General features: G+C 35.2%; 1 protein-coding gene across 1 annotated transcript in view; it reads left to right on the top strand.

Annotated features, from left to right (window-relative positions):
• The first annotated feature begins 3292 nt into the window (after window positions 1-3292).
• LOC135695210 (multiple PDZ domain protein) overlaps window positions 3293-19956 on the top strand; it is a 45552-nt gene continuing 28888 nt past the window's right edge. The window contains exons 1-14 of the mRNA XM_065214207.2: window positions 3293-3591; window positions 6375-6643; window positions 7006-7304; window positions 9760-10006; window positions 11343-11483; window positions 12303-12476; window positions 13291-13387; window positions 14133-14224; window positions 14543-14714; window positions 15863-15942; window positions 16793-16865; window positions 17902-17993; window positions 18693-18813; window positions 19341-19474. Of these exons, the coding sequence (XP_065070279.2) occupies window positions 3576-3591; window positions 6375-6643; window positions 7006-7304; window positions 9760-10006; window positions 11343-11483; window positions 12303-12476; window positions 13291-13387; window positions 14133-14224; window positions 14543-14714; window positions 15863-15942; window positions 16793-16865; window positions 17902-17993; window positions 18693-18813; window positions 19341-19474 (2007 nt within the window). The 5' untranslated portion in view covers window positions 3293-3575. The remainder of the gene's footprint in view (window positions 3592-6374; window positions 6644-7005; window positions 7305-9759; window positions 10007-11342; window positions 11484-12302; window positions 12477-13290; window positions 13388-14132; window positions 14225-14542; window positions 14715-15862; window positions 15943-16792; window positions 16866-17901; window positions 17994-18692; window positions 18814-19340; window positions 19475-19956) is intronic.

Genomic DNA, 19956 nt, shown 5'->3' on the forward strand with positions numbered 1-19956 from the left:
GATCATTTAGGTACCATATCAGCCGCCATATCAAATGTGCTACCGTTGATTTTTCAAAAACTGCCTGCAACTGTGGAGATAAGAGCTGAGCCATCAATTTCCGAAACGATCAATCCTGTAATTTTACCGTTATCAAGTATAAGATTTTCAAACAAATTTGAAGCAACAGATCAGACGGATGTTTGCCTAAAGTTCGAACGATCGTCAGCCGTGTCACTTTTCAAATTAGGAGCTACACAATTTGTCTATGAACACCCCTAGGTGTCAATGCATAGATTATGATATCTACCCAGAGAGATGACATTACTTTTGACACAAAATAGAATGTTTGACAAATTCTACACCTTTTAACATCGTTTTGAGCGACCCTGGAATTTGCTTTATTGGTCCTCTCAGAAGGCAAACCTATAACATTCACTAAACTCCGGTTATAATCTGTTCAACTCAAAGCAACCAAACAGTTTACATTCACCTTGAAATTTTAACAAAATATACAAACCTCAATTTACAGGCACAGCTCTTTTCAAGAAAGGTTTTGTTTGGCTATAGCGGAGTTTGCACTACTTTGCACTATAAGAAAAAATATATGTGCGTTTGAAACCCATTGTACTCGAAATCTTCACATCTCAAGTGATGTTTCTTGCTCATCCCACTATCAAGCTTCATTTTAGATCTTGCATTTTGTTTGGACATATGGCTGTTTATCTACCGTAATCAAATCCAGTTTGCTTTCTTGTTCATATGCCGTTACTACAACACCAGCTCTATGCATCGATGAATAAGCACGTAGCGAGTTTTCTTTAGAATTTAATGGGTATAATCGTAAATATTCGTGAAACTATCGTAAAAAATTGCAGATAGTCAGTTATAACGTGCTGTGTATATACCTTCAAATGTTAGCTCGAAGAAATATCTATATTTTAATCTGAGCATGTGTGCAACAAGGATGCAATACAATTCCACTTCTCTTCATTATCATAGCAGAATCCGTTATGTCTGATAACATATTTTGTTAAGGGGTGGGAAATGGTTGAATTTAGGAACATTACATATGCACATGGCTCTACAAATTACACATGATTGATGCTTACACGAAGAGCTGAGCGAAATTGTTGAACTGAGAGACGAAACCGTGCTTAGTAACGCTTAGAACATATGCTTGAACGCAATGTTATATGGCAAATCTAAACTGCAGATGACGCTCTCGAAAATTTAAATGTCTTCTCTTCTAGAGCCTAATTCATAGGCATAGCATTTAAATTTAGATCGAGGACACAATGATCTTCCTGTACAGTCGTGCAAAATGAATCCTCGAGGATATTGAACTTGGAAGGACAGGAAATCTGTGTGAACCGGGTAAACCGAATCAAAGAGAATTTTTGGTGCGCAGCCTGGTGCATAGAAATCTTTTAAAATCTTTCATCGGGGGGTACAAAATTGTTTAATTTGGAATTAATGTTAAATATTGTTCGAGATGTCGCGATATGCAAAATGCAAGAAATGATGCAAAACATTAAGGAAGGTTTGAGATTTCTTTATTTTTAGCACATAACAGACATTTTGCCCCAAGGGATTACATTACAAGTTTAATAAAAGGTGGGTTTCATCCCATCTTTAATTAGCCAGTGGAGAGCAGGGACCTTATACAGCTTGAACATAAACAGGAGACAGCTAGAGAAGCAAAGGCATAGTGGTTAGAAGAATTTTTTCGCGGTAATATTTTTGCGAGGACACCCCTTATGCTTTTCATAGCGCTGCACCCTTGATTTAAGCTACGTAAATCCCTTGATATGGAGTAGCGCCCTAGATGGGTATGATGGCTGGTCAGTGCGATCAGTGGTGGCACTAGTGGGGGACAGGGGAAGCTACAACCCAGCCGTCGGAGCTGCTTAGCCCACCCGCCGGAAGATCTACAAAGGAAATATATAATTTTGTCAGAGCAAGATTTGGCTACCGTCTTTACGTTTTTACGAAAGAGAAGGAGTAACTGAATACAGAAATCCCATTGAGTATTAATGCTCAACCGGGTAGCTCCCAAGTAATTTACACACCATATCGGGGAACTCAACTCTCTCTTTCGTTATACCATACGACAATCGAACTATCAATATATGTAAAATTCTTAAAGATAACTGGGACATAATTTAAAAAGATAAAGAACTAAAACAAATAGAAACAGCTCCTTATACTAGCATTAAAAAGACAAAAACAATAGAGAACTAATAACCAATACCAAACTTTTGACCAAACTTAACAGAAAAGATGTATTTAGATACGCATTTACATACACAAACACATTCCTGTAATCACTTATATTATAATATTATATATATAATGACATTGAATATAAACACCAAAATATTCGGCATCATCTCTGGACGCAGAAATGAGAGGGCCCTAGGCACGAGAGAGCATACTAATCATAAGCCCCGTTATGCTCTGCCTGGAAGAAGAAGTGATGAGCCACCATTATAAACACACAAGTATTTTGTACATATGATATGGGTTACATATACATGCTTTATGTTCAATTCATTCAATACCAAACAACAAACTATCACAGCTATGCAACTAATAATGGGCAGCAGAATTAACAGAACCACACAGTCCACAGTTATGTAGCATCGCCCAGCATGATCAATTGGGGTTGGTATTACACCATTTTATCTCAGTCTCCTGGTAAGCTTCCCTTGTCGCCTTTTTATGTTTTTTTTTCACAACATATAGCTACTTGCGAATGGAACAGTACTTCAAAAGATGGATTAACTAGCAATCTAAGAAACCTACGCAAAATCCATAAACATCGTTTGTATTACTCAGATAGGTTTAAAACGTTGAGAATATAGAAAAACCACAGAGAAAAGATCTACAAAGAACTTTCGTGATTTGTGTCTTTTGTTTTACTAGGGACATTTTGTTATGAAAGCGCGTCCCCACAAAAATTTGGCTACACTTTCTTGTTTGTTAAATTCATATCCTGTCATCATCTTGATATTTGTGCGTCTTTTTGCAGCTGGGATTCCATGCTCTCTCTTCAATTGCCCCCCCCCCCCCGCCCTCAAAAGATGGATAACGCCTCCACTAAGTGCGATACAGAAAGACGAAAAATGATTTGGTTCTCTTAGATTTCAGCTAAGATAAATTGTTGGAGGATGTGAGAGCAGAAGCAAAGAAAGTAGAGAGAAGAAGTGTGCAATCAACGATCAACGCCAGGTTAAGGCCGTATCACTGAACGCAGTTTAATCGATTCAGAGTATGATTATGATAATAGCACAATTAAAACAGTCTCGCCGAAAAAGCCTGGTACCGAGTTGTTATGGTGTTACAACTCTTCTGTGTTTAGAATGTTTGAAATGCCGAATATTTTGTGAAGATGATTCATTTATGTATGGTGGATAGGGCAATTTATCTGTAAACAAACAAATTTCGTTCAGAGAATGATATAGCGCTTAAAGATTTGCAAAATAATCTGGAACGTTTACAATAGATGCAAGCTATTTTGAGCTTGGCCTAAATAACGAACCAAGAAGTGCAATCGAAATAAAAGAGGACTACAGGAAAAGGAAGGTTGAATCATGCCGCTTGTTAACGGTGGGTTGTAGTTTGTAAACACGATGAATTTTGAAATTCAATTTTCATTGGTAAAATCATAGATTTATGGTTAGAAGATGAACCTTGTCGTAAGAAATTGTCAAGGGTGTTTTGGTTGAAGCAGACTTCCTTAAGTTTCAAATACACCGATCAGAACCTTTTTAAAATCAAAAAGGTTTAATAACTGGAAAGGGGGTCTCCTGTTTAGTGCAACCTTATGATTCATGAATCTATTGCTTATCACTTCTCAAGGCTTATTACTTCTTAATTGATGGGAATGCAACTCATATTACATAGCCATAAGATATATATAATTCACCCTGGAACAGTTTCCGTCCCGTGAGTTTCACCAAAATATAATGACGTAGTAATGTTAGAGTGATATATTTGCAAGGAGGCTTGCTTAAAAAATTCTAATATTGTAAGTCAGAATTGAGAAATACAAAAATACATCCTTCTTGTGATCCTCTTGAAAGTCCATCCAAATAAGGTTTTATGGAGCTACTGAATCTTTAATTTTTTAGGGGTCCTCGTAAAATTCACTTGTTTTCATTTAAGAGTATTTGATCACTTACTTCCTGAAACATCTCCCCCTTAATGGCTAAATGTCAATATTTTTTCTTGAACCATCCCTTATGAAAAAATATTTTTCCCTCATTTGTTGCCAATATCAGGGCTGTAAATGTGTCATGTCCCTGGCATGACCAAAATTTCACCTAGAGTGAGGTGAGTAGCCAGCTCTTGTAATTCCAGGCGTAGGAAGAACAAGGTGTGGTCACATCAAAAGGAAGGGACAGGACACTGCTTGATAAGCATAGCTTCTCAGTGCCGAAAAAAATACCTCTGGATGCTAGGTAGAAACAGATACAAATACAGATCATGTCAATTTGGGGGGGGGGGGGTCTGTAAAGCGAAGGAATATAAAGTATGCAGTGGTTCATGGCCCAACCAAGCAACTTATTGTAGGTGTTATGGACACAGTTGAAGGAAAGAACTTGAAAAACAGAAATAGAGACTTTTGGATTTACTAAGATTTTTTCAGCTTATAAAAGGTATTTACAGATATTCCTTAATACTTATAAAGAAATCTTTATGATTGCATGGAACAAAATTTGTATTCATAAGAAGAATATTTATAATATATCTACATGTAGGGGGCTGAAAATGTTGAAGAACTTATACAGCTAAAGACAAAATCTCTTAGGAACTTTTTATTTTGAACATTTTTGTGACTGGTTTTACATAAAGTTTGACACTATGACATGTTGGCTGTAGTTTATTGCAATAAACAGACAAACTTAGTTTAGTTAAAACCCAGCTAACATGGATTCCATTTTTTTAAAAGGAAATGATGATAATTTCTCAAACTAAATCGTTTCCCAGATTTTATTAGGGGGGGGGTTCTCATCTCCCCTCCCCCTATCCCTCCATGTTCTACGGCCCTGGCCAATATACTAACTGTGATAAGTTGCATTAGACAATTACTTATTCCTTTTCTTACTATGTCATCAGTTTCAGAGCTTTTCTAAACATGCATGGAAGTTTGTTTTGTTAGCTCAGATAAAAATGTGTGCTAGATAAATATAAAGGTTCTTATAAAACAACATGGAAGACAATGAAAACAAATGAAAAAGGTTTTGCAGACTTAAAATAAACCATATTTTCACATGATTTTCAAACTGCACGAACTTCTCTGTCTAATGTCTAAACTTTTAAACAACCTTTAGTACCCAAAAAACTCTTTCTGCAACAAAAAACCATTCTATTTGTTCCAGTTTACTGAATGAACACTTAAAAGTATTTTGAGTGGATACAAGTATCATCAAACTCATACAGTATGTCATATGCTACAAATTCCGAATTGCGATTTATATTAAATACAAAAAAAATTTGGTGCCAAAAATGTTGTTGGATTAATTTTTCAGTGGATTAATTTTCTGTGGAAAAAATTTGGGTCATATTTTTGAAATTTTGGTGTATATTCTGGTGAAAGCTTAATTTTCGGTGGAAAGAAAATATTTTGGCGAGTAAAGAAATGAAATACTTTCTGCGAGTTATTTTTATCCTCATCATAAAATTTTCTGGAATGCAATCATGAAAGTTACAAAAATTGAACATTTTGATGCCAGCAGAATAAATGAAACTCTGAGTGTAGGCAACTTCAACCTTTATTTAGAGGATGTTTTCACTTTTATTTAATTTTCTAACCCATGGAGTAAAAATTTATTGAAAGCTTATACTGTTTGCCATATTTGCAATTGCCAATCACAACGAGGGGATTAAAAATTCTGATCGATTGTGAGTTAAACATTAAGGCATCTACATTGAAAGCATTGGAATATTAAAAAAAATGATTGAAAAAAATTATGAAGTGCCAAAGGAAGCATCAGTTCAGCCCAATGAGAACTCAAATTTCTTGATAGAGAGAGAATAAAAAAAGAAAGTGGAGATATGCTGGATATCTTATTTGTTAATGACAGAAACTGAAAATTGATATGTCCTGGATGTATAGTAATATTAAACAAATATCAAGGAAAAATATTTTTGTTATTTTGAAAGTCCTTCTGTGGAAAAGATTTTTCTAGCGTTTGAAAATTTTGGTAAGAAAAAATTTTGTTTAAAAAGAATTTGATGGGATTAATTTCTGGTTGCCCTGCTTCACCGAAAATAAATCCCAACAAAATTGTCGGTAGTTAATGTATATAGCTTTTAAAGAAACAAATTTGGTATATATATCTTTTCCTTTTAAGTCCTTTAAAATATGATGTTATGCATATTTTTAGAAACCAACAAAGTAGTGCAAATATTGGAAATTTTCCGTGAAAAGTTGAAGCTACAAGGAGATTATGAACAAGAAAATGAGATTGCTGCTGTTGTTCAGATGCTGGACAGTCCCTTGTTTAGACAAATTATAACAATCAAAGACTCCCTTAAAGAGTTAAAAGAAAAAGTGAAGTTGACACCAGGTGTCAGTGACAATGACTTTGACTTCTCACCTACTGGAGAGCTGGTTTTTCAACCAGGAATGAATATGAGCACTTCTCTCTCACAGGTATGTAATCAATGTAATCCATTGCTAGGTGGTAAGCAATCTAGATGTCATTGACAAAATTTCTAGCTAGTTCCTTTTTGATATTGTATTAAGCGGAATTGTTTCAAGGCAGTTCAACTTAAAAGAATAAATCTATCTAGTATATTTTTGTTGAATGTGACTGTATTTTATGCAAATTATTTAAAGAAATTTCTACTCTGTCTACAAAAAAGTTATATATGAAAGTAAGGAAGTTGATATAAGGACCCACGATAGAGTCTGCTGCAGAGTTAAAAAAGCTTTGGAAGTTTCTGGCTTACTTGCAAAATAAGATATTGTATAAGATTGTTTTGGAAGAGCTGTGCATTCTCTCTTCATCTTAGGTTAGTTTTGATAGAGATTTTGTGGAAGGACAAGCAAGTTCTGATGAAAAGTCATTTGAAGACAGGAATGAGATTTTTGCTCAGATGGACCCTGGCCTGATGAAATCGAAATATGCTGATGATATTGAGTTTTTAAGAGGGCTGGAAACTTCTGCAGAAGGAAGAGAGATTGACACTCTAGAACTGGTGAAACCTGAACAGGGTGGCCTAGGGTTCAGTGTTGTTGGCTTGAAAAGTGAGAACAGAGGGGAGCTGGGTATTTACGTGCAAGGAATACAGCCTGGTGGAGTTGCAGACAGGTATTTGTAGGTTATTTTTTTTGAAAGAATTGGTGCTAATCTATTTTTGGATAATGCAGAACCTGAAAGCTGCAATGGTTCATGGTTTTAATATCCAAGCAGTTACAGCATTTAAACTTGAATATTTGGTCTAAAAGTGAACAAATTAAGCCACATTTCGATTTTTTGCAACACATTTGTCTTTTATAATTTGAAACAGTTTTAAAAGTTTGTTCACAATTTCCTAGCCGAAATTAACTGGTCAAGGCTAGGTGCATTTAGCAGAAAAGCAAAACTGTTACTCTATGAGCAATGAGAAAATTGTGTGATTTAGTTGTGGGAAAATGAGTAGTACATTTTTGGTCATTTTCAGTGTTTCATGTAAAAAGAATGGATGCATGGATTTGTAGCTATTGGGAAATATAAAAAAGGCAGGTCTGCTAATTTGGAATGGTAACAGATAACCTTATGCCTTTTTAAATAGGATAGGTTGAAGAAGCTAATTTTTGATCATCTGGCTAATGAGAGGCAGCCTGATTTCCTTTCTGGAAAAGTTTGTGGTTGTAAACATTTGTTGCAATTTTAGGGAGTTATTTATGCATCAGGTGGATTAAGCCTCTGGCTATTAGAATAATGACCTTCAGTTTTGACATTTGATCTGTTTAATCTTATTCCAACTTCACATGAATATATCTACATATTTTTATATTTTACTGTTTCGATCAGTTTTGCATCTAGCATATAAGAACATCACATTGCGGATTTTTGCTCACTTTTCCCAATTTATTTGCAAATGCTCAAAGTATTAAAAACGAAACATGATTTAACTCCTTAATTTTATGGAACCAATAGTAAGAATTTTTCAGTGTTCTGAAATCCAAGGTGATCTATATTAAAAATCTGCTATGAGCCATTCATTTCTTCTTCCTCTAGTATGTTACATTGTCTGCAATTCTTTAGACACACAAGGATCACATTACAATTTCAAAACAGTTCAGCAATAGATAATTTCAAATTATGTAGAAGCTGGCTGATTTTGGTTATGCTCCTTGCGAGGAGAGGTGCTCAAGCTCAACCAAAAGCCTCCACATGTGCCTAGAAAGTTCTTCATGCACAATCAATTAAACAACTAATGTCTTTATGCTGTCTACAACTAAATGCAAAATCAAATTTGTTATTGATGATATTTTGCAATACATATTTTTTAAAATTCTGTAAAATGAGTCGCAAACTCAATTACAAAGCATTGAATTGGTAGGTGTACATAAGGCAGTTGTTTTTTGTGCATGATTTTAGATCCAATTCACACCTACGTTTTCATCTTTTGTGAAATTCAGTTTTATTCAGTTCTGTTCATACTGTCAAAATGATGACAATTAAATTAGCACAAATCACAATGTTTTAACTGAATTTGCTTGTTACACTTTGAATTCAGAGCCTGTATTTTTCAACAAACTATTAACTAAACTAGTAAGCTATTGAATTGAGCCATGAATTTTTCCTAGATGCTCAGTCGAGTGCCTAGAATGCCAAAAGTTCTCACTTCGACAAGCACTTGCTTTTTTTCTCCTCAAAAGCCCCAGTTTTTGGTAGCTATTTTTTCATAAGATTTGCCGGGTCTTTCCATAACCTTTTTGTTATTTACCAAAACAGTGACTTAAAATTTGCAAAGTTAATTGTGCGAGGCGAACTGTGTTCTTGAGAATCGAAATCTCCCATGCACTCATGATTGGTTCCAGGTGACAATTTTTGCAGCTAGATGAGGGCAAACATGAATAAGGAAGTTTATTTTCTATAGGTACTGAAGAAATGATCTGGTAATATAAGACGAAAGGGGGGGGGGGCAGTAATAATCAATGCTATTCTCACAGCAGCTTCTTTCTAAATACTGTGAATCTAATAACTGTGATATCTTGTTCTCTGTGTATGCACGCTGTTCTATGTCAGGAGTTCGATTTCATCCCAATTCAGCTTCGGTTTCTGCATCCTTTTTAAAGAAGTAATTTCTTTCCCGTATCCGATTCAGGATGACACTTTTGTTCGTAAATTGACCTTGGAAAATATGAATCTTTTGCAAATTATTTCATTCTAAAAATCAAACATTTGTTTGCCATGTTGATCGTTAGCTACCTTTGGCATTTTAATCAGCAAGACATAGAGTTAGTGAACTTTGGCACTAGCAAGAATGGCAGGCCCCGTCTTTCGCCGTAGCAGCACACTCATGCTTTTGGCAATCAAACTCAAAATAGATGTCACATGGTTAATTTAATTGTCAGCATTTTAAAATCTTTAATATGTTGCGAATAGTTTTTTGCTAAAAATGCTTAAACGAATGATTGTTTTTTTTGTTCTTAGTAATCTCCAAGTTTAATATCAGATTTCGATAGACTTTCACTTCTATAGAATCTTAATGATGCGTCTCCTTCTGTCTAATTCAACATTTCTGGAAAACTGTTAATAAATTTTTTTATGACAGAGAAGGAAATTTGCACGAGGGTGATCAGATTTTGGCCATCAATGGACAAAGAATCGACACTGGCCTGTCACATCAAGATGCTATATCAATCCTTCAACGAACTAGAGGTCATGTTGAACTTATTGTTGCTAGGGGTGGCATCCATCGTGCCCCCTCTGATGTCTCCAGACAGCCTTCCGTCGCAAGCTCTTCTTTTATTTCTCGATCAAATTCTGGTGCAAGCTCCAGTTCAATGGCCTCTATGCCTGTAAGTTTTTTCAGTTGTCAATGCAATCGAATTAATATTGAATTAAAGACTTAAAATTTTATAGAATCTGATACTGGTTTTTAAAAATGCTAAGTGGAATTTCATTTCTGGCAACTTTTGAAATCTTACTAATAATTTTTCGTAATATAGAGAAATCTAAATCTGTATTGATTAATTATTGATTGTATCTTTGGATGCGGCCTTTATTTCAACATTTTTAGCTTTCTGAGGTTACTGACAAAACCTCTTATATAGAAATATTTTGATCTCTAGGCTTAAAGCATGTAGAAAACATTGTGTGACTGAAAAGCTCAATCCTCTTTGGTTTGATCCTTTTTTTATTCATGTGATACCAGGGGAATAATTTAGTAACAAGGTATTGTGCTGTGGTTTAATCGCAATTTACAGCCCGTAGATAGGGTTGTTTGAGCCACTCGAACAAGGATTTTTTAGAAAGAAGCAGTGGATTTTCAAATGTCATCTTCTTGACGTATAACATGGAGATCGCTTTGATTAACTCAGAAAATTTTTTTGGTTTAGAAATTTTACTCGTTAGCAGCCGCACCACTGTGGCAATTGCTTGTTTTATTGAAACTACGAAATAGTATCGTTTAAGGAAATCAACTTCGCTCTCGCACAATTGCCTATATTTTTTATCTGTGGTGCTTTTGTTTCGTGATTGTAGATGAAACGTTTATTTTGATATTTTATGTTTGTTCGTCAACAATTTACTTTCATAATAAGAGTCGAAAAAATTTACTGTCATTAGCTTTATATTTTGATTACAATCATAATTTCTGTTGTCAAATTAGAGTTGATCTGTAGTTAGAAGGGGCCTTGCGCTATTTCTAAAGATCAACAAAAAGTTTAATAAAGGGGATAGGGACCTTGTATTGAGCAAATGGTTGAGTGCACAAACACTTTAAAAACCTTTTTGGTACCCTGCATACCGAATCATAAAAGGGGGAGGGTTCATTATAAAATGAAATGGGTGAACAAATTTGCCTTAAATGAAATTAACCCTCCCCTCCCTTTCTATCTAATGCAGAAGGGTAGTGATTAATGGCCTCTACATGGAAAACTGGTTCCATTATTGCCTTAAGATGATTCTAAAGTATTTCTTGGACGCTATAGAAGATTGCCTTACGTCAGAAACAGCTTATAATCTTTTACCGTTGACTCATTTTTCAAGCCTACAAGTATATAACCTTTTAGATTGGCCGTCTAGATAAAGGAAGCTTTCTAACGTATCCAAGAAGACGTTACCCCCTTAAAACAATTCCAGCTGCTGCATAAAAGCGATGTCCTATTACTTGCTTAAATTGTTATTCCACAGACTGGAGATGGAATCCACTGGCGTCAGATCGAGACAATAGAGTTACACAATAGTGGATCTGGCCTCGGATTTGGGATAGTCGGTGGTAAAAACACTGGTGTTATAGTCAAGACAATATTGCCTGGTGGAGTTGCGGACAGAGTGAGTTCAAGTTTGGTCATTCTTTTGTGAAGTTGCAGTTGCTTTCAAATTTTTATGGCTACTCTATTCTTTCTATATTGCTATATTCTCCTTCTCCTTCATCCCCCTTCCATTGATATCATCCCTCAGCAGGAATTCTTTTATTAGCTGATAGTGTGAGAGATGTTCCTGTCGGTACAATTTAAGTTAGAAATACAACTATACGAGCATAAGCATGAAATCTTCTTTAACTGTAACTCAAGAAGACTGCTGATTGAAGAATGATACAGTGTACTACTTTATTTTAAGTTTATGTTATGCTTTGCTAAGGACTTAAATTGACATCGATTTGGTAAAATACGATCAAAAAGGTACACATTACAGCTTGCGGTTCTTCTCTGGTATTTTTATCTAGATGTTCCGAGAGGAATTGTTTATACATTGGCTCCGTGTCTTCATGCATGCATATGTAATTTTAGAGATTGTATTTTCTCTGCTCGACCTTACCTATAATTGAACTTCTTTTTTTGTCAGGTAATTTATTAGATTCATTTTTAACTGTATATAATTAGGGTATTAGCATTAAGGCATAGGAAACAGGACACACAGCAGTTTTAACTCGTTGAGGTGTATATCCTGTATAAATCTTCGTCTTATTATTATTATATTATTATTATCAAATGTTTACCTTACGAACAGCACCCTTCCAGATGGCAAAATGTCTGCTCCTTTATGCAGCCCATCTCTTTATATGTACGAGGCATCCATAACAATAAGAATTTAAGAAAGTGTGTTACTTGCCATATCTGTCACTAACTCTTGATTTTTTGTCGTTTGAAGGATGGGCGATTGCAAAGCGGGGACAGCATTTTGCAGATAAATGAAGTTAACTTGGGCGGTAAGGGAAGTGACGAGGTTGCAAATATTCTCAGAAAAGCAGGAAATAAAGTGAAGTTAGTCATTTCAAGATTGGTTGACGAAGAACCGCCTGAGATACCAGTGAGACCAGACAACGTGAGTTTGCCATCATGCAGTTATTTAAGATTTTCGAATCATATGAATTTTTTAATCGTCTTGGCAAGTGTGCCAGTTTGTTTCTGATCGTATAAAGCTATTGCCATCTTTTTAGGGGAATTTTTTAAATTTCTTAGCGCATAATGATATTTTAAATAGAATATTGATTTTGAAAAATTCTCAGTAGATGCAATTTTTCATGTTAAGTCTTGAAATCTTGCAACTTTTCATGTTAAGTTTCTTCTTAAAATCAAGACAAGGGACACATCTGTGCCTTGAAAAAGGTTAAGTACAGGGTATGAGGTCTTTGAACATCAATTCTTAAACTTGAATGAAGAATTGGCGATTCACTGAAAATTTTTGCGAATTCAAATTACGATCATGCTTATAGATTTTGATTTGTTTCTTAATTAGCATAATTCAGTTTTACATAAGGCTTAAAAAGACATCACGATAATGTTAATTTTAGAATTAAGCCCTCCGTATCTGCCTTCCCTCTGTACAATCTAAAGACTAAAGGGTACACGTCAGTAGGCAATTTTCAGTTCGCAAAGAAGGAATGTCGATTTTTAGTACTCAAGATTTGATAAACCGAATCATCGCATGTTCCATTACATGATTTTGGCAGGCATATTTCAGAATTTGTATCCCATTCTATAGCGATATTTTATGTAGTTTTCTGGAACATAAATTTGTTCAAATGATGTTGGCTCTTTTTGCTTATATTACAAATGCTATCATCAACGAATCAGATATTGTTTGGTGTTTAAATGTACCTTAGTATCTGTTATAAAGTTGTAATTTTCCTTTTAAGGAGAGTTATGAAGTTGAGACATTTGAAGTCAAGTTGCAAAAGAACGAAAGGGGCCTTGGAATTACTATAGCTGGTTACGTGGGAGACAAGACTTCAGGTATCTACAATTTAAAAATACTTTCAGCCTTTTTTGCCAATGTCAACAATAAGACGACATTCGAACAGACCTGTGCCTAGTAGATCCTGCAGTTTGAGTGTTTTGTAGGTTCATTTGTTGTTCACTTCAAATACGATGAACGACCTTATGATTTCACGATAATAAGAAATTGTTTAAGATAGAAAAGACTGTGATTGTGATAAGCAAAAGAAAAGCGTTATTTTGCAAATGTTTAACTAACTTTATGCAAAACTTTTATATCGTTACTTCTATATTGATCAAAAGAGGAGCTCTGGTCAATGTAAAACAAGAAATGAGATTAACTTCTTGAAAATCTGCATGAAATACTTTGTTTTTTATCTTTTTAATATTTTTCTTTTTGAAAAATCTCTTTCTAATTGTAAACTCCAAACCAATCTACCGACTCGTTTATTAATTCTTGATATTTTTCCTGTTATCATGTCTTTCGCTTCAAAGGTTCTTCAAGTACAGAAATAAATTTTGGTCCGTTGTTTTCAAAATATCAGCAAGCCAGAGTAATGTAATAGCTTTGTTATTTATAATACCAGTAGTCTTTGCTTTCTCTTTAAGCTTTCTATGCGTTAATGACTGATGTTTTGGTCTTTGAATTTGGCTCAATCAAGCATTTTCTGCTAAGCACTGTTGCTACTTCAAATAGTTTGCAATAGATCTGGAATGGAGCTCCAAAATATAATGAGAAATCTTTATAATAATTTTTTTGTAGATGAATCTTCGGGGATATTCATCCAAAATATTTCTGAAGGAAGTGCCGCTGCGCAGGACGGAAGGCTGCAAGTCAAGGATCAGATTATTGAGGTTTGTGTTTCGCTCACTCTTAGCCAATTTTACGTTACGTTTTTGGATTTCTGCTGAATGTGATCTTTTACTAAAGTGTATTTATTAGCCTTGAATTCATTGTCACGAACACAGTATTTGGCGCCGTTCAATTCATTCTGATGTCGTGGGTTGCAAAGAGCACGATGAGACAAAGATGAATCTCCTAACTTAATGTATTACTTTGACTGTTAATTTTCAAATTTATATCGAGCGAAAAAGTAATGTCATTTCCTTTATCCCTTGGTAAAGTTTTGAGTGATGCATAAATTATCATGCACTAACAGGTGTGTGTTCTAGGTTGATGGCAAGTCACTTGCTGGCATGAACAATCTCGAAGCTGTGGAAGTTCTAAAGAATACTGGATCGATCGTGTCACTCATCATTGCTCGTGTGAAAGACCAAGAGCTTTCGCATGTGGCCCACGATGACGACTTTTCAGGCTTGGTGTCTTCACAGGACGAAACTTTCCGTAAGTTGTATCTCAACAATTCAACAATTCTATGCAGCCTGGCGCTGATATCTCTGTAGCTGTTATTTCATTTTTGACCTAGTTTTCATAAATTTATGCCACCCTCCATTCGCAATACAGCAACAACAGTACATTAGTTTTTGCCGATCCTTTTTCGTGCATAAATTTTCCAAAAATAGTCTGCAAAGCTGGTAGCCAACAAAAACAATATGTCCATACAGATTTTATGCACGTATTTTATCATACCTTTCTGCAACCGAAACACCAATGTTTGCCGTACGTAAGCAGCGGGTTTGCCCTTACGTATCAATACAGATCCAAACCATGACCAGAAAAAGAGAACCCCCGAACAACAAATTCAGGCAAAGTGCCTGTAAAATTTATTTTTTGCAAGTAAACTACGAGTATTGCCCTGAAAATTACCATTTTGGATATGTTACCACCAATTGTAACTACCAAAAGTTCCAATAGATGGATAATTTAGGTAAAAAACCTCGTGTAATGTCCCACTCGCACGGAAAAAAAGAATCAATCCTCATAGCTTAACTAAAGTGAAAGTATAGGAATCAACCCTCATAGAAATCATCTGTTTTTCGACAAAAAAGCCACAACCTGCAAAAAAATCTCATATGACGTCTGCTTCATCACATCCAGGCCTAGATCAGCTGCGATGGAAGTCGCAGTTTATTCATCACAATCTTGTCTTATGTTGAGGGATTTTTAATTCCTTTTTCTATAAGTTTGTTAGCCGTCCTGCTTTTAACGGTTATTTGCTGTTAATCAAGCATTAAACAGTGAACAAGATGTTCTCAGGCCCGGCAAAATGACTTATAGCTAGCCCTGTTAACATCAACGGTATTCTTTGGTGCAAATTTTTAAAGATTTTGCGTTGTGTGGTCTACCAAAAATATGACCTTATTTGAAATCGCAATGAAAGTCGGACTATTTTGACTATTTTTTTGCGACACGTCGAATAACCGACAATATGAAACCTCGCGTTTTTGGCACAAATATGGATTTGCCCCCTCCGAAAAGGGAAATTGTGCCAAAATAGGGTGCCATAGCCATCTTTCTGTGGCATCCGTGAAAGGCCTTGTTTCAATTTTCTGTCTTCGTTTTTGATGTCTTGGTATAATCGTATCTTGCAGATGGAGCGTTGTCCAAAGAGACAGAGGAAGAATTGAAAGATAAATATCAAGAGTTACTTGGAGATGGAGTTGATATTTACGTATGTAGTATTGCATCATCTAAAGGAACAGCTGTAATGTGTTAGGCAGCGTGTTTATTGGGTCTTTATTCTGCCTTCAGCTCGTCAGTATTCACTGGGTATTACGTCACAGTCATTTTCTAGTCGCCGGACATCATTATTGTACATGATGAAACTACATTTCTAGTGAATTATCTGATGATGTTATGAAAATCTATTTTTTTAAATTGTTTTTGATTCGACTTTATCAGCAGAAAGTACACAGTAAAATGCCTCTAAATCTGCAAAACCAGTTGAATCTGGTACTGATCTCCTGAGATATCGCTGATGAAAGGTTCGAAGTTTGCCAACGACTTATTGTTATTTTCGCTTGGTTCACAAGCTTTAGAACCTGGGCCCTGTACTCACGTGGTCATATCTCAGGCAATTTGTGACATATCTAGCTGTTTTAGCACATTTAAAAGTATTTGTTTGTGTTCTCTCAGGCTATATGTCCAAAATCCAACATTTTAAAAATACCTTTATGTGACGTCATTACTTTGCAACTCAATAACAATCGGCTTTGAAAGTTTCAGTTATCGATTATGACTCGGTTTCAATGATTTTTCTTGTTAAACTTTTTATTCCGGTATGATGTTATTCTGCTAAATTCAGTTCATGTGTCTTCTATTTTCTATCTATTGTTTGATACTTTCGAAATATTTACTTTAAAAGAAACAATAATCAGTTGTGGAGCCATGTAGTTGCTCTTAACTTCAATTTTAACTTAAGGCTCCTACGTTAGTAAAAAACAAAGACGTTGAAATCTCTGAATAAAATTTTCAGTCATTGCTCTGTAAGCATTGTATATGTCTATATCATCTGTTTTTAGGTTTCGCAGTTTTCAAAATTCCATCCAGCTGGTGGACTTGGTATAAGTCTTCAAGGAAGCACTGCCTCGCATGGTTAGTCTAAAATTTTTGTAACTTAACTTTGCAGTAAAGAATTTCATCAAAGGCTGGCCTATGGTGCCAAGCCTCATGTGTGTCGTTTGCTCTATGCCTTTGCTGTCAAGGTAGATACACAGTGCATCATTCGCAGAGCATTTAAGAAAGTATATGACGATCCCCTATACAATATATTTAGTTGGTTTTAATTAGCTTTAAGCTTTAAGTAGTTTACCAACTCAAAAGAAAGTGAAGAAAATAAAAGTAAAGTATATGACGATCCCAGTGTGCATCATGATTGATACAATATTGATTCAACATCGATTTATGATTGATTAGTGATCGGTGATTGATTGATTCATCTCCAAATAAAATTTCCTGATAAACGATGCGAGGTACCATAAAAATGTTATTGATGTTTTTAGAAGAGTAGTTTTTGTTATAATGTGAACAGTAAGCTCCTATCTTCGTGGTTTTGGGATCGATTGCTATCAGGATAAGCTGTGTACATTGATATATTTTTGGTTGACTTTTGTTTCAGATCGAATATCATTTGAATGTTTTGGCGGCTCTCTTTGACCGCATGGGAACATATTTGGCGGTTGTTTGAAATCCAAAAAATCCATTCATTTTGGAGGGAAAAATTATCATATTTTATTATGGTTTTAATTTGACTTCGACAATGTACTTTTGATCCCGAAATAAGTCCCCTCCTTGCAGTTGAAATGCTGAATCCTTTAAAACCCCTCACTCTTTGTCCCCGGATACCTATTTGGAGTTTTATAGTACGAGATGTTAAAATTTTAAGCTTTTCTAAATAGGCATGCCCCAGATTCAGTCTAATGAGGTAACTATCCTGGTTAGTGTTGTTTCTTCTTGAAACGGAATTCGAATATCGCATAAGGTTAATATGCATTTTAGTTTGCTTTTGAGTTTCATTTCACTTGGGACGGCCTAGTAGCTTAAACGACAAAGTAGCTTTTAGACCATTATTTACAACATCAATCTTTCGGGACTTTCATATACTTCAATTTTTGGCTCAATTTTTGTGCAGACAATGTTTACTGGCACAAGATTCATTCCGTGTACGATGATGGACCAGTTGGTAAAGTAGGGCTAATGAAAGGCGGCGACTACCTTCTAGAGGTTTGTGTTTCTTTAAAAATACTTTAACAATAATGGTTTTCTATACATGCAGCACGACCTTTCAAGCAGAAATTCAAGAACGCAAACTTTGCCGCCAGTAGTTTTGACTTCAGTAAACACCTTGTGTTCAGTGAAGCAAAGCACAAATTTTCCCAATCAGCTGGGATCCTTTGAATACGATGAATGATAATTTGCCATTCTTGGATTGTTGAATGTTGAGGTTCACACGCGTTAGAAACGTCATTTTACTTAAATAATTTACACCGCTTATAGTCACTGCACTCAAAGTAGCACTGTTGGTTAGAGTTACATAATATTTAATCCAAAAGATCAAAAAGTGTTCAATTAAGCTCTATGAAACAGTCACACTCCGCTTGCAGTCAACATTTGCTATGACTTTAAGTGGAGTCTACTGTATAAGTTGCTTTAAGTAAAGAACAGGCTTCGGTTTTGCTATCCAGTATTTTATTATGTCGTAAGTATTTGCTGCATAAAATACGCTTTGCTTACATGGTTAACATATACAAAAATATCGATTCTTGTTATTCTTGCTTTCCATTTTAAATCAATGCAACTTACAGCTACTTGTTGGCTCTGGAATATAGATATATTTTGTTTTGATAATGTCAAAGTTTCCAACCTGTGCAATGCTGGCCCATAAATGTTAAGTATTGATAATGTCTTTTTTGACAAATTTAGATTAATGGAAAAAATGTGCTGCACTTTCCTCATTCTGAAGTTGTCACGTTGATACAAGGCCTAGGGGAGCATGTCAGACTGGTCTTCGCAAGAGAGTTACAAGACAATGGGCTGGATGATGGTAAAGTACCTCCTGCTAAATAGAACATAACAAATAAACAATTAAGCTACAACGGTAAACAAAGATGCGCATTAATATTGTTGGTCTTTCCATAGGGCCCTGGTTTACACTGAAGTCATAGACTGCTCTTTATTCCAATAGAAAAAGTAGCAAAAGCGTTGTATATTTTATCATAATCTTTGCAGAAAAACGTCATCGACAAACCGAGGCCTCGGTAATCTTATATGGGGATGTTCGTTGTCTGGGCGCAATTTTTTAATTTAAAATTACAGTGCGATCATTTCACCTCTGCAACTAGAAAATTTAAAAAAAATTATGCAAAATCATAAAGACAATTGTTAACATAGCTGCTGCACTGTGATCAATTCCATTAAGAGATAGCTGTATAACATGTAATATATGCTTTGTTATGTGTAACAGGACAGTACTAAGCTGCTTTTCGTAAATATTACCTACTCAAAGTTGTTCTCAATATCACTCAATATCAATCTCACTATTTGAAGATCAGTCATATATTTATTTGACAGAGGTCGAAGAGTTTACACCACCGGATCATGATGAAAGTCATTTTGCCCCTGTTGCACGTAGTGAAGACGATGTGAAGTATGTGGAATTAGAGAAAGGCGACAAAGGGCTGGGATTCAGTATTTTAGATGACCAGGTACAGTATATCCAGATTTCTTGAATACCCGATAAATCGAGCTGTTTTTGCGTTCTTCAGAAACCTACCCCATTATGCTCCACCCCCCTCCCCCCTCCCCTCCTCGATAGCTAAAGCGGCTCAAACATTCGTTAATTAATGCTGTTTTCATGTTTAAAGTTTGATTTTTTAAGATGTTGCTATATTTCTTTTAAAAGTGTTTGTTTCAAAATAGAAGTATACAATCTGAAATTAAGTAAAAATAGGGCTTTTTGACCATTTCAGTTTCTTGTAAACAGTTTTATTCCGCTTGAGCTAATTCAATCGAGCGCTCTTTATTCAATTCAATTCAATTTTTTTTCGTTTACTACAGAAGAATTAAACAAATTTGTTTGCTATTTGAGCCTTCGCCATGCGCATGCGCAAATTAATATCATCGGCATCTAAGTAATTTCCAGCTGCAGTAATATGCTCGACTGCAAAATAATCTCCCGGTTTCCTCC

Source organism: Rhopilema esculentum, chromosome 8 (genome assembly GCF_057945365.1).
Source record: "Rhopilema esculentum isolate cy_ngs chromosome 8, ASM5794536v1, whole genome shotgun sequence".
Lineage (NCBI taxonomy): Eukaryota > Metazoa > Cnidaria > Scyphozoa > Rhizostomeae > Rhizostomatidae > Rhopilema > Rhopilema esculentum.